The sequence below is a fragment of the Panicum virgatum genome, chromosome 2K, assembly GCF_016808335.1.
Source record: "Panicum virgatum strain AP13 chromosome 2K, P.virgatum_v5, whole genome shotgun sequence".
NCBI lineage: Eukaryota > Viridiplantae > Streptophyta > Magnoliopsida > Poales > Poaceae > Panicum > Panicum virgatum.
The window spans coordinates 54,172,415-54,195,632 of NC_053137.1; the positions used below are offsets into that span (position 1 = coordinate 54,172,415).

The 23,218-nt window shown below is 50.1% G+C and overlaps 1 protein-coding gene across 1 annotated transcript; it reads left to right on the plus strand.

Moving 5' to 3' along the window:
• The first annotated feature begins 16,994 nt into the window (after nucleotides 1-16,994).
• Nucleotides 16,995-18,204, plus strand: LOC120685800 (uncharacterized protein At1g76070-like). The gene has a single exon (XM_039967899.1). It carries the CDS (start codon nucleotides 17,273-17,275, stop codon nucleotides 18,008-18,010), a length of 738 nt encoding a protein of 245 aa, XP_039823833.1. The 5' UTR covers nucleotides 16,995-17,272; the 3' UTR covers nucleotides 18,011-18,204.
• Nucleotides 18,205-23,218: the final 5,014 nt, after the last annotated feature.

Here is a 23,218-nt window from a genome sequence, read left to right on the forward strand (position 1 = left end):
TAACTTACCGACCGGTCCGGCCAAACCGGCGGGAAACCACGGGGGTCTGGTTTGGCCGGAAACCACTCAGTACCGGCTGAATTCAAATTTGAATTCAAAAGCCGCCGTGCAATCGGTTCGGACCGGTTTACCGGCCGTTTTGGCCGGTATACCGATAGTTTAAAGTAATTTTTCGGCGGTTAAAAAATGGATCCTCGGTATGAAATAAAAAGAAATTTTGGTATGAGCTATGCACATATTAATGTAAATGATCACACCAAAGTAAGAATTTATAATCATGCATACAAATACAATAGTAATAAGCGTGCATACAAATACCGAGTCATACACTTATACACATCAAATAAGAGTTCAACGTAGGAATGAGAAGACCCCCATTTGGGACGCGGTTTGGTATTCAGCGGTGGACATCAAAGCGATACCTCACACTCTAAGCAGTTCAGCCTTATAGTGTTGCCAAGTTTGGCCCGTCCACGCCAATGTTGTCTGCCATTCCTGAACTAACATAGTGTAGAAATGAGGGTCTTCCCATTCGTACACATATATCGTCGGTGGCTGCATACTGATGTTAGGAATGGGGTAGTGGAAAGAGTGTCTGGAATCGCTGTAGGAGGAAGAAGAGTACTGTGGAGTGTCGTTGTCCGTCGGTCCACCTGTTCTCCTCTTCGAGTGCGGTGCTCCATGGTCGGTGTCCTGAGTAGCATGTGTGAACTGAGTCTCCTCTGCAATCAACCATATATCATAATTAGTAGTCAATACTCATAGTCAGAAATATGTGTGTATTTGTATGTGCAATGTATACATGTGAAACGAACACCACGAGCACCACCACTACCACCAGCAGCACCACCAGCAGCACCACCACCACTACCACCAGCACCATCACCAGCATCAGCATCAGCATCAGCACCGTCACTATCATCACTATCATCGGCCGAGGTGCTATTCTTGGACTCCTGATACGGAGGACTACGCTCACCTTCGCCATCATCAGTCTCGGTGTCGCTGCTTACTGGTTTTGCTGTTCCTTTGCCTTTTCGACGCTTCGTGTCACCCTTCGTAGGCCCTTTCTGCAACTTCCTCTTCCCTAGGTGAGTGTCACCCATATTTTTACGTGCCCAATCGCTGATGGAATCATCCCCCGTAGTCTCACGTAGATCTGACACATTTATTTGATCTCACGTAGATCTGACACATTTATTTGATCTCTGATAAGATGGGACGGGAGAGGGATGTCGCCGTCATCATCGTCCTCGTCCAGAATTGGAGTCCGGTTAGATCTACCATATTCCATCCATTCCCGCACCGGATTATTCTCATCATAGAAAGAAATATGGGTCAGCTGGTCAATGAAATCACCTTCTTCACGCATCGGTGGGCCGGAGACCTCCTCAAATCGGAGACGATGGTTGTAGTTGACACAGACAAGCTTGTTAAATTTCTTGTGCGACAACCGATTGCGAACCTTTGTATGCAGCAAGACAAAAGTACTCCAGTTCCGCTCGCATCCACTAGACGAACAACATTGTGAAACAAGCCTCATGACAAAGTACTGCAGCTTTGGAGTGCTTGATCCGAACATCATCCACTAGGACGCTACATGTGCAACCGAATATGTAAGCAATATATTCGAATAGAGAAAAAAACAATGTCGTACGGAGTAACTCTTACATGGGGATGTCTTTGTGTCCATCGCCATCCTCATTGCCATTTCACTGCCATACTCGCCAACTTTCTGCCGAAACACGTCAAACTCCTGCAATGCATGCACGGCGCTCTAGAGATCCGTCATGCGCTGAAATGTATCCTTGAGTCCACGAAATATTTATTGAGTTGGATCCATCATATATGCATACCTCGGATTTAGGACAGCAGCTGCAAAATATAAATCACTTCAAATAAGCATCAGATCAATAGAGCTTAAAAATAGATGACTTGTGTGTGCTTACCTGGACCCACATACGTGCCTATGAACACGTCACCTAACCTCTCGTCCACCACCTGAATATACTCCTTCAGTGTGAAAACATTTGTTCCAAAGAAAGACCGCAGCTCCTATTTCATAGTCTGGTAGACCATCACGACTTCGCAAATGTTCGGCTTCTTGTCCTAACCAGCAAAGCGGAGGAACTTGTATATTGGTTGAACCGTGTCGATGATATATTTCAATGCATCCCACCACTCCATACTTGCAAAACTTGCATGAGTAAATCTACCATCTTTGGTATTCGCTCATTTGCTATGTTGGAACTCAGTAAATGCCATCCATTGCATGAAACGATCACGTTTCCAATAGATGCTCTCTAGGAACATGTTGTTGGTTCCAAATCGAGTGGCATTCCACTTGACCAACTCACCACCGATTGCGTCCCTCATCATTGTATTCAGCTGACCATGATTGTGTAACCAATTTGAAATTCGCTTGCACTGCTGGATCATAACACCATGTTCAGGCCTTCGAGCTATATCCTTCAACATCAAATCGACGGTGTGTGATGGACAAGGTGTCCAAGCTATATATTCATACACCTCACTTAGTAGTTCCTTGCATGCTTTCTTGTAGTTCGAGCCGTTGTCCGGTGACTACGTATACGACATTCTCCGGTCCAATCTCTTCCACCACCTTTCGAATCTCCTGCAAACAAAGACATATTGTTTAGTAACATATCAAAACATAGTCAATGTGAATGGAACATGTTTAGGGGCTACCTTGAACAAATATGCAGCATCTTGAGTACTTCCACTCGCATTAATAGACTTATGGAACCACATGGCCCCATTGCAATATATCAAAAAGTTGATGACACTCATTCTCGTCGGGCTAGTCCATGAATCACACATCAACGTGACGCCAAATTGAGGGACCGAAACTGGCGACCAGAGGGGGGGTGAATGGGAGCCGATCAAAATTTCTCTCGAAATTTGATTCGTCGGCCTATGTCCCAAAATCACCGCAAGCCCTCGAACTTAGGTCAGCGAGAATGGCTATGGACAAGCTATCTTGAAGCAGAAGACCCAGGTCACAGCACGGAAGTAAGGGCGAGAGAAACTTCTCAAATCGCAGCACAGCACACATAGACCGGTCTGATCGGTGCACTGGACCGGTCTGACCGGTCGGGCAGTTCAAAACCAGACTGACCGGTCTGACCGGTCTCGGCCACCGGACTGACCGGTGTCATCCAGAAAACCCGCAAACAAACCTTCAAACCACGAATCTCGAGCAAACAAAGTCCAAATCAAACCAAACTTGGTGTAAAGCTTCGTAACTACCCCGTGAACATATCCCCAAAAGATCTCACCCAAAAGATTAACGGATCGAGAGAAATCGAAGAAAGATCAAAGAGGATTGGGGTTTTCTCAAGAACACAAAATCGCCAATTCGTGAGAACCCATGATTCCAGGGGGTTTAGCACTAGGCTATAAGCATAGAAATCGTTCCAAAGAGTTCATCAAACCACGAAATCAAGAGTTGGTCTCCTCCAAACAAGAAACACACCAAAAGAGGAGAATTGAACCCGAAAACGCAAGAGAGAAGGGGAGGACGAGATGCTCAGCACACACAAGTGAATCGCAAACAAATTTCATCCATTAATTCTCAGAGGAATTCACCTATACAACAGCTAGAGCCATCCGCCCATCATCCACCCACTAGAATGAAGAGAATAGCTATAATCTAAACTCTCTTTGCGTTGGAGTCCTTGGCCCTAACCTAGAGCAAGGGTAGGGAGAAGGAAAAATGAAGAAAAAACAAAAAGACTCAAGAGACTCAACCAGCCACGGGCTGGTGGGGGTATTTATACCCAGCTGCTGCGGCCAGACTGGTCCATGGGACCGGTCAGACCGGTCGGGTCTGCAGCAGCCCGCTGTACAGCCTCGATCGACGGCGGAGCTTCTTTCTTCGACTCGAAGTCTTTGCTGCGATGCCGCCACGTCGATGAAGTTCCGGTCCGCGGTTTTGGAGGGTCCACGAAACCCGGGTAGGTGGCCGGTTTTAAGAAAACCGCCAAAACTCCTCGCGCGGGAAGATTCTCGCCTCCACGCTGTGGCCCTAGACGCCGTTTCCGCCTCGGTCTTCTGACGGCCCTAGACGCCGCCCGACGCCCGTCGCCTCCTCGCCCGCAGCGAGGCCCTAGACGCCGTCGACGCCCGTCGCCTCCGCCAGTCCCGAGACCAACGCCCGTGCCTCCACGACCTGGCGTCTTCAACCGCCGTCCGCCTCCTTGGTTTTGTGGCGGAAACCAAGAAACCCGCCTTCCGTCGCCGCTTGCGCCCTCGATCCAGGAGTGGACGCCACAGCTGCCGTCCGGCTCGAGCTCCTCCACGACAACTCTCCGTCGACACTCGACGCCCGTGTACCTGCAATCCAAAGACCAAGCGCACGATCACACCGCACGGTTGACAATTCACTCATCACAGGTAGGATAGAGTACTCATATTCCTCAATCTCCCCCTTGATGAGTGCATTGTCAACACACCACAAACGAGCCAGAGAAGTGATAAACAAAGAAGCAAAAAGAACGAAGAACTCAAGCAAGTGACAAAAAGCTCAGAAAGTCAAGAATCGTCACTTACTCAAGCATAGATCGATTCCCTAAGACAAGGGCAACGGCTCGACGCAATCGATCAAAAGCCACAACTTGACTCCTCAAAGACAGAGGTAACGCTCGACGCAGTCATGCTCGAAGTGTAGAGAAAACCAGGAGCCAACCAAAACAAAAACTCCCAAAGCAAAGTTTTTCCCTCTCACAAGTGCAACTCTCCCAGAATGATGCACTCTCAAAGCCTTGTGCACAACAAGTTTTTCAAAAATCAAACATGTCTCCCCCTTGTTCGATCACTTCTCCCAAAATTCTCCCCCTTGTTGGCACATGCACACATCAAGTCTAAAAAGACCTAAAGCTCCCCCTGAAGCTGAAACTCCCCCTGAACAGAAGCTATGCAATGAATGTAATGCAGGAGGTGTAAGTGAAAGCATTCAGGAATACAATGATATGAGCAACATCTAGTCACAAGCATGTGTGCATCCATAAACAAGACCTACATCTAGCTCAACAGGGTATATCAAATCAGTCTAGAGCTAGGCAAGTTCAGTTTAAAAGAAATAAAAGCATCACCCATGATCTACCACTAACAAGTAGGGAATGGAAAGCAGTGCTAATCATACTCATACAGGTGATCCAAACTCAGCCAAAAACTAGTTGTTAACATTTATTTTTCAATCAATTTTAAATCAACCAATTCTTAATGCCAGGGGTTGAAAGCTTGTCATGCTCCACTTAGCAACGAGGCCAAGCCTATGCCAAAAGACAATCAGAAGCTTAAAGCACTCGTTTCAGTCATGCATAGCCTTGCCCGGGTTCTCACAAGTGCAAAGTGAGCCGTCCCGAAAGCTCGATCAGTGCGACAAGCAATCCCACCTGGATCTTTTCAATCTATCTCAAGAGCAGTTCAAGCAATTTTATCAGATTTAGATCATTTCAAGTATGAATTGCTGAACGAAAGTCTACACTAGCATGAATAAGATAGCAAAGCACATCAACACGCCCTAACATGCTAGTAGCCAAAACAGGGTGATCATGTTTTTAGATTTTCAAAACAAAATAGCTTAACTCAGATGATGTCATATACACAGTGGAGCAAGCTATAAATGATCAAATTTATCGACTCACACTAGCAGGCGCTAGAAGATCATAGCAATGTATACAAGAATGCTAGTGCAAGTGAGATAATGCAAAATGCAAACATGTACAATTCATATGCACAATGCAACTACCAAACCTAGAAAACAAAGAAAAGAGCAAACAAGACCTACAAAACTAACCAAAGAAAAGTCAGCGATCAAAAGGGGTAACAAACCCCAAGCTCCCCTCGCAAGCGAGCAAAAGTGTCCTGCTCTAACGGTTTGGTTAGGATATCTGCGGTTTGCCTCTCAGATGGGACATGGATCAAGTCTATGTGGCCTCTCTAATGATTGTCTCGCAGGAAATGGAACCAGATATCTATGTGTTTGGTTCTGGAGTGTAGGACAGGGTTCTTTGCAATGCTAATGGCTGATATGTTGTCTATGAAAATGGGAACCCTATCATAACTCAGTACATAATCCTGCAAGGTTTGTCTCATCCATAGGATCTGGGAGCAGCAGCTAGCAGCGGCAACATACTCAGCTTCTGTGGAAGAAAGTGCTACGCTAGCCTGCTTGCGAGAGGACCAAGACACCAAAGATGTACCGAGAAATTGACAAGTGCCGGATGTCGACTTGCGATCTAACCGACACCCACCGAAATCGGCATCAGAAAAGCCCACCAAAACCAGAGAAGAATCTGCAGAATACCAAAGACCAAATTCAGGGGTGAATTTCAGATACCTGAAGATGCGTTTCACCACCTGCCTGTGGGAGGTGCGCGGAGAAGCCTGGTAGCGCGCACAGAGGCAGACCCCGAACTGAATGTCCGGCCGGGTCGCCGTCAGGTACAGGAGCGAGCCGATCATGCTCCTGTACTCCTTCTGGTCCACCGCCTCGCCGTCCAAGTCCTCATCAAGCGCCGTCGAAGTGCTGATCGGAGTCGACTGAGGAGACAAGTCACTCATGTCGAACTTCCGCAGCAAGTCCCTGGTATACTTGGCTTGATGGACGAACGTGCCCTGGGGAGTTTGCTTGATCTGCAGCCCTAGGAAGAACTGCAGCTCACCCATCATGCTCATCTCGAACTCCCTGGACATCTGCTCAGAAAACTTGGAGACAAGAGCATGAGAAGAGCCACCAAAGATAATATCATCCACGTATATCTGAACTAATAGAAAGTCATTGCCATACAGCATAATGAACAAAGTTTTATCCACACATCCCATTTTAAAACCCTAAGCCAGCAAAAAGGTTTTCAATCTATCATACCAAGCTCTAGGTGCCTGTTTCAAACCGTAAAGAGATTTTTGAAGTTTATAAACATGGTTTGGAACTTGAGATTTTCGAAACCAGGGGGTTGCTTCACATAAACCTCTTCTTCGATAAAACCATTCAAGAAGACAGATTTGACATCCATTTGGAAAACTTTAAAACCCTTGGAAGCAGCAAATGCAAGAAAAATCCGAATCGCTTCCAAACGAGCAACTGGGGCAAAAGTCTCCTCAAAATCAATACCCTCTTTTTGGCAGAACCCTTGGGCAACAAGACGAGCTTTGTTTCTAACAACCAAACCATCCTCACCCTGCTTGTTTTTGAAAACCCACTTCGTTCCGATGGGATTACAAGCAGGTGGAGGCTCGACTAAAACCCAAACTTGGTTTCTTTCAAAATTTTCAAGTTCCTCATGCATGGCATTGACCCAATTAGAATCAGAAAGAGCGTGTCCAATGTCCTTGGGCTCTAAAGAGGCAACAAATACTGAATGAGCAAAGCCAGCGATACTCGTTACCTTGGACCTGGTGACTCGCTCGTTGAGATCACCTAGCATCTGTTGAGGTGCATGACGACGCTGAATGTGTCGCGGTGCTTCCCTTGTCGAAGTCGCCTCCTCCTCAACCAAATCTGGTGTCTCCTCAGTTGCAGCTGGTGAAGCCTGAGTCACCTCCTCGATCGGCCCCATGAAGTAGACGTAGTCGGAACGGGGCCGTCATCATCGTCCGAGCTCGTGGCGGAGGCAACTAGGTTCACAGCACGTGTGGTAGCCTCAGCCTCGCCCTCCGCAGCTTCTTCCTCCTCATCTTCAAAGATGGAGGTGCCGAGCTCATCATCTCCTGCAACTTCAAAGACAGAAGAATTGCACGGTGCAGTCTCATCGAAAGTGACTTCACAAGTCTCTCTAACGATGTTAGTATCAATAATCAGCACACGGTACGCTCTAGAGTGAGAAGCATAATTGAGAAAAATACCGTCAGACGAGCGAGACTCAAACTTATCAATATTTCCATCTTTCAGCACAAAGCACCAGCAACCGAAAACTCTGAGATGGTCAACACGGGGCTGGCGTCCAAACCGCAACTCATAAGAAGTCCTGTGCATGAAAGCACGCAAGAAAATACAGTTGGACACGTAACAAGCGGTGTTAACCGCCTCAGCCCAGTATTTGCGAGGAGTCCTATGCTCATCGAGCATCGTCCTCGCTATCTCAACCAGCGTCCGATTCTTCCGCTCTACAACTCCATTCTGCTGTGGAGTGTAGAGAGAAGAATAATGGTGTTCAAGCCCTTGATCACTGCAAAAGGCGTCAAAACGAGCGTTTTTGAATTCTGTGCCATTATCACTACGAATCGCTCGCATGGCCTGGGGCAGCTCATTTTTCAACCTCAAGATCAAGTCTCGAACACACTCAAAAGCCTCATCCTTGGTTCTCATGAAAAAGACCCAAGAATAGCGAGAAAAGTCGTCCACAATGACAAGTACGTACCACTTCCCACCAACAGACATCACCCGAGAAGGACCTACAGTGTCCATGTGTAGCAATTCTCTAGGGTGAGCGGTCATCACATGATTAACAGGCGGATGAGAAGCGGCAATCATCTTCCTGTGGCGACACGGATGGCAAACAAGGTCCTTTTCAACCTTCAATTTGGGCAATCCTCGGATCAGGCCAAGTGAGCTCAGTCTCGACAACAAATCGAAGCTCAAATGTCCAAGTCTCCTATGCCACTTCCACAAATCAGAAGAAGGACCAGCCAACAAGCAACGAGAAGGGCCAAGAGGAGTTCCAGAGAAGTCAACCAAGAAAACCCGATCGCGAGGTGTAATCCGGCAAACCAAATCTCCACTGGAATCCAAAACACGCGAACAACCCTCCTTGAAGCGAACCTCAAACCCCTCATCAAGAAGTTGCGAAACAGAGAGCAAATTGAACCCAAGGTTCGAAACCAAAGCAACCTCTCTCAAGGTAAAGCGATCAGAAACTCGGACAGCACCAAGTCCACTTACCTTTCCTCTTCCATTATCCCCGAACACAATGTACTCCTTTGTGCTCATCGGGGTGAGGCTGGAGAACCATTTGTCATTCCCGGTCATATGGCGCGAACAACCGGAGTCCATGATCCACCTGTTCTCCAAGCCTCCGACCTGCACATCAGTAGTGAGACAAAGGGTGAGCAAGTGTCTCAACACTGGGGTTAGCAAAGTGAGAAGCAAACCAGTGTCGAGCCATTTGCTCTACAGAAGGGTTAGCAAAACCAGACAAAGAGTATCCCTCGTCCCGTCTACCGCGTGACTGACGAACACCACCACGAGAAAAGCGTGGAGCACCAAAACCTCCTCCAAAGCCTCGGTCCCGTGGTCCATAGCCGTACTGAAAATGACCAGGAGCACGACCGGCAAAGCGACCACCCGCTGGAGCACGGTAACCACCACCGTCTTCCTGACCTCCACCTACACGGCGCGTCCTAGCATCTTGCCTACCACCACGCCGAGAAGGACCATGCACCCGAGCAGAGTACATGTCCGCATTCCGTCTCTCCTGCTCTCGCCTCACAGCCCGCTTCCTCCTGAAGCAAAACTCCTCCAGGTGACCTTCCCTGTCACAGAACTCGCAGTGGTACCTTACCTCACGCTTGGGAGGTGAAGGCCTAGCCTGCGGACGGGGAGGAGCAGCCCCCTTCTTCTGGGAAACCTGGGCTGCGGCAGCAGGGAGCGTGTCGAGGGAATTCCTCAGCTCATTTGGCTTTGGAACCCAAACCTGCTTCTGCGGAGGTGCTTTTGGTGGTTCTTTAAGCACACCATCCGCGGGGTCAACAAGTGAAGGCTGCGTGCTCGTGCTAGCAGTGTTTCCAGCAGCCTTGCCGATCTTACCATACAACCTGTCAAAATCTGACTTTGTGTATGTGTAACCGACCCCAAAACCATCACCACGCTTGAACTGCTTGATCATCATGCCCAACTGCGGCTCACTAGCAGAAACCCAACTAAGAATCGCCCTAAGATAGGTATTCTCATTCTCCAGGTTGGCTTTCTCTACCGCAAGATTATCCAAATCAGAGATCAAACCAGGGCAAACAGAGCAGTCAATAGGTGGGCTAGACTCCACAACCTTAGTCTTCCCTAAGGACTTAATCAAGGCGTTCTTCTCATCTACCTCCGACCTAATCGTGGGACAAAACTTACAAGCACCAAGCAAAACTGGCCTAGACTTCATCTCCTCTAGCTCGCACACAACAGTAGCAAACTTGGACTGCAACGAAGCTAGATCGGATTTAAAGATAGGACACTCATCACATTCAAGCACATCGCTAACAATAGGAGCGTCCTTAACCAGTTCTAGTTCATGCTTGGCCTTAGCGAGCTCATGAGACACGTCAGCAAGCGAAATCTTAGCAACATCTAAGTTCGCGACATTCTCATCATGCTTGGCACGGAGAGTAACAAGTTCATTCATGTGAGATATGCAGCCAGCGCACTCATCCTCACTACATTTCTCCCTAGCACAAGCCAGCTCAGCCCTAAGTTTTCTACGCTCTCTAGCTGCTTCCTTAAGCAGCCTTTTCTGGTTGTCGAGAGCGGCGTACAACTCCCTAACCTCTGTATCTAGCAGGTCGATCATGGAGTTTACCTCTGAATCACTCTCGGATCCAGGAGAAGAGTCGGCGTGCGTCGGTGTAGCATGTCCACCCGAAGACGCACGTGCACCATCGGCTTCACCCGCCATGGTGCAGAAGCTCTTGCGCCGACCAGCCGCCAAGCAAAGGCCGATGAAGCCGGTGGCTTCCTTGTCCCGCTTCTTCTTCTTCTTGTCGTCGTCGTCGGAGGTCGGTGAAGAAGAGCGGTCGGTGTCGGAGCTCTTGTCGAGGTCACTGAGTTGCGCCAGGAAGACCTTCTCCCGCTTATTGGCCTTGTACTGGAAGCGCTTCTTGAGCGACTCCTTGTCGAAGCGTCCTCCCCGGTCACGACTGCGGTGCTTGTGGCGCCGACGCTCCTTGTTGGAGCCTCCCTCGTCGCGGGTCGCGGTGGCGGTAGTAGTCGAAGTGGTTGTTCTAGCCACCGCCGGACTTCTTGGGGCAATCGGCGATGAAGTGGTTCAAATCGCCGCAGTTGTAGCACCCGGAGTTCTTCTTCCTCTGCCTGTTGTGGTAGACGCGCTGAAACTTGCTGATAAGGAGGCACAAGTCGTCGTCGCCAGCGTCTCCAGCTGCTCATCTGTAACAGAAGGCAAAGAGGCAAGAGAAAAGCCAAGAGCAGGGTTAGCGTTAGAGCTCGATCCACCTGGGCCAGTCACAAGAGCGACGCTCTTGGAAGGAGGGGCACCATTGAGCTTAGCTCGTGTCTGGTTATCCACCTCTGTGGCCTTGACCTTGCTGAAAAGCTCGTTCACCGTCAGAGTCTCATAGCCAGCAGACTCAATGATGGTGTTCACCTTGAGATCCCACACAGAGCGGTCAAGTGCGCAGAGCAACTTGAGAGCCTTCTCGTGCTCTGTGTACTCAAGGGCATTAGCAGATTTGTTCGCATTGACTTTGTTCACAATCGACTGAAAACGACTGAACATCAAGTCAATGCTCTCACCCGGCTCCTGTGTGAAGTTCTCATATTCACGCCGGTGAGTCTCGAACAGTCTGGCCTTCACCTGAGGTGTGCCCTCGTGGTAGTTCTCAAGGCACGTCCAAATCTTGTGGGCTTCCTGAAAACCCTGGACGCGTGAGAACTCCACACGAGAAACGCCAGCGAACAAGGCATTGACAGCCTTGGTATTAGCCTCGTGCTCAGTCACTTGAAGAGGAGTGTCCCGAGCGGCAAGCACCACGTAAGTCTGGTTCTTGGTAATATCCCAGACCTCGGCTCCCATGCTCTGCAAGAAGGCTCTCATGCGAACCTTCCAGTAGGCATAGTCCTCGCCGGAAAACACCGGGATCTTCCTAAGACTCGCCATGGTCGCCAAGTGGTTTTCGAACCGGCTAAGGTACTGAAAACCTCAACCAAACTTTGATACCAATTGAGGGACCGAAACTGGCGACCAGAGGGGGGAGCTGAATGGGAGCCGATCAAAATTTCTCTCGAAATTTGATTAGTCGGCCTATGTCCCAAAATCACCGCAAGCCCTCGAACCTAGGTCAGCGAGAATAGCTATGGACAAGCTATCTCGAAGCAGAAGACCCAGGTCACAGCACGGAAGTAAGGGCGAGAGAAACTTCTCAAATTGCAGCACAGCACACACAGACCGGTCTAACCGGTGCACTGGACCGGTCTGACCGGTCGGGCAGTTCAAACCCAGACTGACCGGTCTCGGCCACCGGTCTGACCGGTGCCGTCCAGAAAACCCGCAAACAAACCTTCAAACCACGAATCTCGAGCAAACGAAGTCCAAATCAAACCAAACTTGGTGTAAAGTTTCGTAACTACCCCGTGAACATATCCCCAAAAGATCTCACCCAAAAGATTCGCGGATCGAGAGAAATCGAGGAAAGATCAAAGAGGATTGGGGTTTTCTCAAGAACACAAAATCGCCAATTCGTGAGAACCCATGATTCCATGGGGTTTAGCACTAGGCTATAAGCATAGGAATCGTTCCAAAGAGTTCATCAAACCACGAAATCAAGAGTTGGTCTCCTCCAAACAAGAAACACACCAAAAAAGGAGAATTGAACCCGAAGACGCAAGAGAGAAGGGGAGGACGAGATGCTCAGCACACACAAGTGAATCGCAAACAAATTTCATCCATTAATTCTCAGAGGAATTCACCTATACAACAGCTAGAGCCATCCGCCCATCATCCACCCACTAGAATGAAGAGAATAGCTATAATCTAAACTCTCTTTGCGTTGGAGTCCTTGGCCCTAACCTAGAGCAAGGGCAGGGAGAAGGAAAAATGAAGAGAAAACAAAAAGACTCAAGAGACTCAACCAACCACGGGCTGGTGGGGGTATTTATACCCAGCTGCTGCGGCCAGACCGGTCAGACCGGTCCATGGGACCGATCAGACCGGTCGGGTCTGCAGCAGCCCGCTGTACAGCCTCGATCGACGGCGGAGCTTCTTTCTTCGACTCGAAGTCTTTGCTGCGATGCCGCCACGTCGATGAAGTTCCAGTCCGCGGTTTTGGAGGGTCCACGAAACCCGGGTAGGTGGCCGGTTTTAAGAAAACCGCCAAAACTCCTCGCGCGGGAAGATTCTCGCCTCCACGTCGTGGCCCTAGACGCCGTTTCCGCCTCGGCCTTCTGACGGCCCTAGACGCCGCCCAACGCCCGTCGCCTCCTCGCCTGCAGCGAGGCCCTAGACGCTGTCGACGCCTGTCGCCTCCGCCAGTCCCGAGACCGACACCCTTGCCTCCACGACTTGGCGTCTTAAACCGCCGTCCGCCTCCTTGGTTTTGTGGCGCAAACCAAGAAACCGCCTTCCGTCGCCGCTTGCGCCCTCGATCCAGGAGTGAACGCCACAGCTGCCGCCCGGCTCGAGCTCCTCCACGACAACTCTCCGTCGACACTCGACGCCCGTGTACCTGCAATCCAAAGACCAAGCGCACGATCACACCGCACGGTTGACAATTCACTCATCACAGGCAGGATAGAGTACTCACATTCCTCACAAATAAAGGCATGTCTTTCTGAAACTTTACGTACCTCGTCTTCAAGTCTTGCTCGTTCTGATCAAGGTACTTGCCATCAATATCTCGTCCAGTGGGTGATGCGATACCTTCACCTACAACTATATGAAAATCATGAGATACAAGAATGTAAGCTCATAGGTGTCATTCCAATGAAAGGAAACTTACCCCACTTATGTGTCTCCCTAACCGCGCTGACAAAGTATGGACTGTCAGCCTGTCTTCCAGGTACTCCTGCAATATGGAAAAACTTTGACCAAGCTTTACCAATAGCTTCCTTTGCATTCTTACCCTTCTGCGTCCAGGAGCCTGTATCAATCCTTGGTTGCGTCATTCCTCTTCTCCCATAAGCTGCCAAGTTATAGTCCTCCACCACAGAACTCTCCCTCTGCGAAGTGGCCCTTCGAAACATCTTCTGCATAACATTCCCCCTCGTCGAACCACTACCCCCTCCACGCTCATACGCACCTCCTCTCTGTTCCACCCCCCGTCGGAACTCTGCTTCTGCTCTCGATAGATCCATGACACACTGCACCTGAGCCTCCTCATCTTCTTCATCACCGGGATAGTTTCCCTCCACTGCAGTCTTCTCCCGTCTCAACCTCTCTCGGGCTCGGTCAGCAGTTGCCTTCTTGCCCTATTAATTTCACGCTGAAAGAAGTCCCACACATCAGGTGGCACATTCCTACAATGGACCACCTCTGCCCCGCGCCCAGCCAAATGTTGTTTCAATCTAGTCGCACCACCTCCTCCTTTCTGCGTACGACAATAGTTACATCGCCATCCGGGATAAAGATTTTCACAGTGTTCCCATACAACATCTCTGCCTGTCATTGTCTATCTGCATACATGGACAACAAAAACATATCAATCACATAAATAAAATCCTAAATCCTACACCCAAATCTTACCTAAATCCTAATTCATACACCTAAATCTTACCTAAAACCTAAAACATATCAGCCATACACCTAACTCTAACCTAAATCCTAAAACAAATCATCTAATATTCTAAATCATACACCTCAACAATCATTCTATTAAAAAAATTCACTTCTTACCTTCTCTCCCGGTCGCACCGCCTTACCGGTGATACCGGCCGGCTAGCTGCTCGTACCGGCTGGCTAACCACCCCTGTGCGCCGGTCGGAGAGCAGATCCGAGGCCGGGCCGGCTTACCGGACTAACCAGCCGGCTAGCCGGGCTCGGCGGGCGGCTTCCCGACTGCGGGCGTCGGTCGCCTGCTGGGAGCGGCGGACAGGGAGCGGGTGGGGGGGGGGGCGGAAGGGTTCTGGGGGTCGCGCGACCCCTCCCACCTCTGTCCAGAACCCTATCTACCTCGCCAGAGCGCCGTGGGCCTTAATGGGCCGTCGTTTTTTTCTTTTTTGATTTAACTTCAAAATTCCGCAAACTATACTAAATGAATGAATTTTTGAAAAAATTTGACACCATTAGATTCGTCACACCTTGAAGTATTTTTAGGAATTTTTCATTTTTTTGAATTCAAATTTGAATTTTGAATTTGGGCCGGTTTGGTACCGGCCCAAACCAGAAACGGGCCGGACCGGTTTGACCGATAACCGGTTAAACCGGACCGGTTCCCACCGGTTTTGTAAACCCTTAGTGGAGTAGAGGGTTTGGGGGGTTTGGGATTTTGGTGGGCTAGCGTGCGTCGAATATTGGAGCAATTTAGGCCCATCAAGACCAGGAAAAGCTATTGGGCTATATCGTATTTTTGGACCATGATTATTGTTGCTCTATGCAAAGTTGGTGGTTTGCCCTCCCTCAACAACAACAAAAAAAACTCTAAAAAAACAACAAAAAAAAGAATAGATTTTGGCTGGGCTGGGCTTGGTTGGGCTGTTTGTACAGATGACGAGAAGAGTCCAATCGCAACGGTGGCATCCGCCAATCCTATCTATCTTTTACAAGATTTTTTTCCTCCCCCCATCTTTCAGTGTTTGAGATTCGTACAAACAATCACAATCCTTGTTCCATTCAAACCCTAACTCTCTCCCCGAGCTTCTCTCTCAGTCTCTCCCCGCCGCCATCACCGCCGGCCGCCCTCACCGCGCACTCGCGCCTGCGCTACCAGCCCTGCCTGCTCCTGCTTGTTGCGCGGCTGCCTGCTGCTGCCCCCTGCCACTGCCTGCCGCGCGCCGCCGCCCCGCCTGCCTGCCGCGCGTAGCCGCCACTTGCCGCTGCCTGCATCATGCAGCCGCCGCTCGCCGGAGAAGAAGCTTGCTGGGTCGCCATTCAACATTTAAAATTTAACATTTCAACATTTTATGCCTCCGATTTCAACATTTCATTTGCACAATTTCAACATTTCTGTTATCAAATGTTGAACCGATTCAATAAAATATTGAATTAATTATATAAAAATGTCGAATGTGGTTGCAGAAAATTTTATTAGATAATTGGACCAAATAAATTTTAAAAATAAATAATTTATTTATCTTCTACAAGATACATAGGAGCTCCCGGTGGCACCCCTAAAATAAATCGCAGCGGTGGCGTGGCCGGTACGGTCGTATCGAGAGAGCTGACGTGGCTGATTCTTAACATGAGAACGCAACCAATCGTGCCATGGAGGAAACGTTGATCTCGACAGCCAAGGGATGGATGGGTTTACGGGCGCCGTCGCTTTCGTCATGAATGAACCGTCTCTTCGCCGTTTTCTCCTCTTCGTTTTTCATCAGTTCGCGGTCAATCCAATAATTAAAAAACTGTACGACTAGTAGTACAAGATCTGTTCAGGGGTACGACTTCTCTGCGTATATACGTACATTTTTTTTTGAAAAGCTATATACGTACGTTTTCAAAGGCTAGACCGGGGAATACTGTCATGGGACTAGTGACTTCGTCTTTACGCAGCGTGCGCAAATGTGTTGAGCTGATGGCCGTGGTAATGACAGAAGCCATTCATGCTCGTTGGTCAATTTGTGGCATTATTACTTTATATGAAATCTGTAGAGTTGGTTGTAACAAACAAATTAAACCTCCTCACATTCAAATCGTCGCCGCGAATAGTTTTTCTTTATCTCTCTTTTTTTATTAACGAGTCGTCTCCGTGCTCTGCTACACACTGCTTAGTGCTAACCACGTCCTACCTCCGTAGCTAATAGCAGTAGATGTTAACACATGAAAAAATACGGCCGGCGATCACAATTCACACCATCCAGTCCACAGTCCAGCAATGTGGCACCGCCCACCTGCCACGCCAGCAAGGCGTCGGCACGGCCAGCCACCAGCTCACAGTCTCACACTACCGCGCCCGCACCGGCGGCGGCGCGGCGCCCGTCACGCGGCGTGGCGTGTGGAGGAAACCGCCGCGCACCAACAGCCGGCGCGCCACCTAACCGGACAAAGGCCACAAGGTCCCTGCCGGGCCCCCTCCCTCCTCGCGGGATTCCGGTTGCGGCAACCAGGTCCGCAGGGAGGGGTCATAGAAAAACCGCTTCAACGCTCACACGCCTGCGATTGTGTGCTTCACCGCGGAATTGATTTGCCCACCACCGTCAAGCTCGCGCGCGCGATCCAGCGAACCTACCCGCGTCTCCCTTTGACCGCGCCACACGCCAGCAGCGGCAGCTCTACGATCCCCGTCAGGATTTAGTATATATACACAGGTCCTCTCGAGATCGACACGGAGAAGCAACCACGCCCCCCGGTTGAGACTGATCCAGACACGCAAAAGGCATCGACCCGAGAGTCCGAGGCTTCACGAGGCAAGGAATCTACACCCACCGGCCATTCGACCGATGATGGAGAAGAAGCAGCGGAAGCACGCGAGGTCCAGGAGCTTCACGGCCGCCGGGCTGGCCTCCTTCCTCCGCTCCACCGTCGCGTCCTTCTCCTCCAGCTTCCCCTCCCGCGGCGGCAGGTCCTCCTTCAACCACCGCAACGCCTTCTCGGGGCCCATCGTCTCCATCGTCCCGCCGGAGGCCCGCGGCAGGAGGGCCAAGCACCGCTCGGGGTACCGGACGCCCGAGCCGTCGTCGCCCAAGGTCTCCTGCATCGGCCAGATCAAGCGCAGCAGCTCCAGGCGCCAGAAGAAGGTCAACCCCTGCGGCAAGAACGGCGCCGCCTGCCCGCTGCCGCCGCGGCCAGCGGAGGGGACCAAGCCCCGCGGCGGGCCCAGGGGCTCGTTCGTGAAGCGGATGTCCTTCTTCCGGCGCAGCAGGTCGCGGTCGTCGTCGAAGGACGACGGCTGCGCCAACGGCAGCTGCGCCGTGGCGGCGCCGGCGCCGGCGGGGCTCGGGCAGATGAAGCGGTTCGCGAGCGGCCGAGCCGCGTTCCAGGACTTCGACTGGCGGCAGCAGGAGGTGGACATGAGGAGCAGTGGGTGCAGCGACTGGGAGGACGACGACGAGGGGTTCGTGGCGCACTCGGCGCCGCTCACGCTCGGCGGCGGGGTGGTGGCGTCCGAGCCCAGGAAGGAGGTCAACCTGTGGAGGCGGCGCCCCATGGCTCCTCCCACTCCGCTTCGGCTTCCTTAGGCTAGCCTAGCAGCGATCGGCCGGCATGCTCCTTGTTCCTTGCATGCATGCTCGCCTCTGCGTGCCAATTTCCTGTGTTCTCTAGTTTGTACAGCTGGACACGCTTGTGTGATGATCCTACAAGTTTTGGTTGATTTTGTAAATGCGGTGCTCGTCTCTGGAAAGAAAGTAAATTAAACAGAGTGTTTGTCTCAGAAATTTCTTCCTTTTATTTTTTTTCTGCACATGAGCATGACAGTCTGGAGTCCAGCATACCAATCCAGAATGTGAACATGATTGTTTGGAGTGCAATGATTTAATGCTAATTTGGGGCGAATTTATAGGAATAATCAGTCCAAGCTGAAATCCAGGCCTAATCTGCGGCATCTTGAAATTCTTGATTTGCGTATAGTTACTTAAAAAATAAACAATGTCAATTTTAGTTTTAGGTAGATGCCAATTGCGAATTACTACTACTATATTAAAAATAAACAGAGTATGCATTGTGATCGCAATATACAAGGATAAATCATGAATGTGCACAATTAGTTTGAACAGACCAATAGGAGTCAGCTGTAGTTTTACCGTATCCACCTGTTGTTTATCATTCAGGGTGGAGTTTCGACAAGTTTGGTCAGCACAAGTGAACGTTGAAAAACCAGTTATGGGAAGGCCAACCCAGACCGGTCGTACGTACAATTACTGATGCAATACTGGTCCAACTCATGTGATCTGAAGATGGCATCAGTAGGAAATCCAGGTTCCATTCATGCATTACGAAACTGATGATGATGATTCAGCATCAGAAGATTCAGCAGTGCTACTTTTCTTTTTCTCGGTCCACAGAGAATTTTTTTTAATCGAACTAACACTGATGGTCCGTATATTTCCTCTAGCGATGCTTGTTTATATTGTGGTTGTGGACGCGTGCTCAGGAAAACCTGGGAGATGTTTGAAAAAGATGGATTTTATTCAAAAAAAATGAAAAAGATGGGGACAGAAAAAGCAGAATACTCCTACAGATCACTGGTGGCTCCAACAAGACAAAAGCAGAAAGAGGGGGTTCTTGTCTTTGCCTAATCGTCATATGCATTTAACACGTTTCACGCATGCTCGGACGCATGTAAAGGAGTAATTAACTGTGACGCGGATTGTGGGCCAGCGTCGCGAACGGCAGTGGGCAAGAAACCGTGGGCCGGAAGCCTGGGCCATCTAAAAACCTGATCCAAGCGGCCTACCAAAACTCTTGCTTGAAATAGACGCACAAGGCAGGCCCCTGGATGGATGGATGCCCGCAGGATTCCAATTCGTAATCCGCCCGCCTCGAAAACAAAAATCGACAAGTTTAATAATTGCAGTATGACTACGTGTGCCAGTATGACGTGGCAGGTCTAGATTTCCTCGCGCTTCTTTTCCCCCCGGATCAGACCGCGCCTCCGAAACCCCTACGGACGGGAGTACATAGTACCTTGCGACACAAATTCTGCCCCCGGATTCCATTTCCACCACAGGTTTCGTCACCGATGGAAACCGGCACTGTCCTACGACTTGGGCCACTTGTCTGCATTCCACTTGTATTGTTGGGCTTTCGATCTCACAGTTCGCACTGTCACGGCATGAGCTGCCGCCAAGTGATGGGGGGCGTTCCACGTAGGCAATGGGCACTGGCCAGACCCCTGAGCCGGTCGCTGTTCGTTCCAGAGAGAGACCTGCCTCTTGGCGCTTGCACCTGACCTAGGTCTGGTCGTATGGGCGTCGACGCCGACATCGATCGGATCGGACGGCCACTAGTCACGACGACGCAGAAACCCCTCGAGGTTCACGAGCTGGATCGGCGTCTAGCAGGACGCGCAATGGATCGGCGGATGGAAAAAATATCTGAACGTCTCAAGACAGATGAGCCACGAATACGTATACTCAAATTCAGTAGAGAGCAGAGACAGACAAGTGTCTGTCACGGTCGCGGCGAGAGCAGGGTTAACCGAATCGTCGGTAACCGGTCTGGTTTGATCGGGTCAAACCGGTCCGGTCCGGTTCCGGTTTGGGCCCAAATTCAAAATTTAAATTTGAATTCCAAAAAATAAAAAAATTCCCCAAAAAATTTCTAAAAATACTTCAAGGTGCAACGAATCTAATGGTGCCAAATTTTCTCAAAAATTCGTTCATTTAACATACTTTTCGGGCATTTAAAGTTAAAACAAAAAAGAAAAGGAAAAAATGAGACGGCCCATTAAGGCCCACTTGGTAAACCGGTCTAACCGGTAGGTAAACCGGTTACACATGCGATTTTAAATTTAGATTTGAATTCAAACCGGTCAAACCGGCCGGTAAACCGGTCAAACCGACCGGTAAACCGGCTAACCGGTCGGTATACCAGTACGAACCGGTTGAACTGAGTTTTTTTAATTTAAATTTGAATTTGACCGATTTCTACCGATAACCAGTGCAACCGGTTCGGTAAACCGGAACCGGAGCCCGGCGGTTACCGGAGACCGATTGGTTAGGTGAACTCTGGGCAAGAGACGGTGACAGAGAGATGTGGAAGGATAACGCATCGACGCATCGTGTGCTCTCCCTTTTATCTTTCTCCCCACCATGCCGCGGCCTGCTCGGCTCCTGGATCTGATCTCTGACGTCCTCGAAGGTCCGTGGCCACGGGCCAGCCCATTGTTTGTTGTCGCGAGGGCGAAAAAAGAACGACGCCGCGCCGAGATGGAGGCAGCTCAGCTAGCCTGCTGACATTACGAGCCGGCGAGTCCAAGGAAACTGTGCGCGGGCGTGCGATCCGATCACGCTGGCCCGGTCAGCGATGCCAGCAAGGATAGATCCTTGCTTTTGACAACACCACAGCTGGGTTCGCCATCGATCGCAGCGTTCCTATCTTGGCTGTGTTTAGTTCCCCCAACTATTTCAAATTTTCCATTACATCGAAATCACATCGAAACATTAAATATAACAAATGATTCATGCATGGAGTATTAAATGTAGGTAAATAAAAAAACTAATTGCATAATTTTGATTTACGTTGCGAGATGAATCTTTTGAGTCTAGTTAGTCTATGATAAGACAATATTCATCACATAAAAAATGTTAGAGTACTTTTCGCAAACACTTTTTACATTTTTTTTGCAACTAAACATAGCCCTTGGGAGCTAGTGACCAGACCACAGTAGCGCATGGAGCGGACGAACTTCAGAAGAAAAACTTCAGAAAGCTGTTTGGGGATTCGGAATCACGGCAATAAGGCCAAGTGCTGTCCTAGTTTATGCCACAAGGATATACTACGTATGCCACTCTTATAGTTTAAGCAAAGCGCATAGTTTTTTTATTTTTAAAAATGACGATTTTCCCCTGGCCATGGGAAAGGATGCCGCTGGCCTAATCGTTTTTTTCTTGATCTAAACCAGGCGCAGATGATTTCTTGTGTGCCAAATTTTGTTGGCCGTGAAAGATATGCCTCAGCGCAGCATCTTCAGGGAAAAGTAGGCGGCCCGAAAATATTAAAAGAAGGTCCAGGCCGCATCAAAGTCAGCCGCTGATCTAATCGTCGTGACCTGACGTTGCTGTTTTTGGTTGTGTGTCATCATGGTACGTGGCGCGTACAAGGAAAGCCACACGCTTGCAGTGCCAGCAACGTTTTTCCTTTTTCTATAATCAAGTTCCTTGCAGCAACGGCCGGTCGCGTCATCACAATCTCAGACAAGAATTGCAAAGTGAAAAAGGTCTTATTTAGTTGTAAAATTCAAAATTCCAAAACTATCACATCGACAAAAATCTTATATACATGGAGTATTAAATCTAGATGAAATAAAAAATTAATTGCATAGTTTGCTTATAAATTACGAGATGAATCTAATGAGCCTAATTAGATTATGATTAGACACTAAAATACTACAGTAATCATACACAAATGATAGATTAATTAGGCCCATTAGATTCATCTCGTAGTTTACAGACGAGCTCTGTAATTAGTTTTGTTATTAGTTTATATTTAATACTTCAAATATGAAAAGATTTTAATTAGGCTCGTTAGATTCATCTGCTTTGCTTATGCCAACGTGGCGTCACTGTGTTTTCCCGGCGGGCGGGCCGCCGGGTTCTGACAGTCCGCTCGCCTGCTGGTACTGATGACACGGATCAGCATTAGGCGTGACATCGCTTTCATGGATCTCATCGTGATCACCATTTCGGTACAAGTTGCAGAGAGGAAGACGCCGTCCCCACTTACCTTTTACAGCACCTGTGAGGCTGCGCCTTTGCCTAATTCCATGGGAGCCATCCGCAAAAGGAACAACTGACCCCCTCTGAAACTTTGGAGATGGAAGAGAGACGGAAGTTTCACCAACATCAGAGACATGCAGCAGGCCTGCAGCGAGGCGGAAGAACGGGAAGGGAATCTGTCCCTCCCTCGATCCCCTCAGTTATCAGAACCTCAGCGGCAGCGCACTGCCCTTTTGTTGGCAAGAAAAGTTGGCGTCGTCAGCAAGCGGCCTGCGAAGGAAAGAAGCACCAAAAGTAACCAGGGAGCTGGGGAGAGACACATTCTATCCGACACAAACATCTTTTCTGGATGAAAAGGGCGTAACAACGAACAACAAACATCTTTGTTGGATGCTCTGTCGTTCTGAAGCGGTTGGCGGCTGGACCGGAGCTAGCGCAGCAGCGAGTGAAACGGTCGCTGTAGGAGCCCCGGACACTCCCGAAGCCGAGCGGGGCGGCCGGACGCGCGCGCCACGCCGCGCGTCCACCTCCACCTCGAGCCACCTCGTGCGGCACCGTTTGACCTCTCCTCCTCCGCCCCGCTACCCGCGGGAGCACGCCACCGCGGCCGTGCGCACGACGTGCCCCCGTGCCCGCCGCCCACCGCACCAACCGCCCCCGCCCCGATTGCGGGCGGACGCAACCAGCGTGGGCTGCCTTCTCGTCCTCGCCCGCTTCAAGAAGGCCGCCGGGCGGCCGGGCGGGCCACATGATCCTGGCTGGCCTCACGCGCTGCCTCCTGCGGTCCTGCCTGCATATCCAAATCCATCCCATCCGCTCGGCGCCCGCAGGTGGCCAGGCCCGCGAATCAAGCCATGCCACGGCCGCACGCCTATGCCGTTTGGCCCCGCGCCCCCGCCCGCGATCCGGCGTGGCGTGCCCCACCTGCCAGGACCGTTCAGGCGACCGTTGCGATGCGTTTCGCGGCGCACCGCACACACCGGGATTAAAACGGATCGGATACGGACG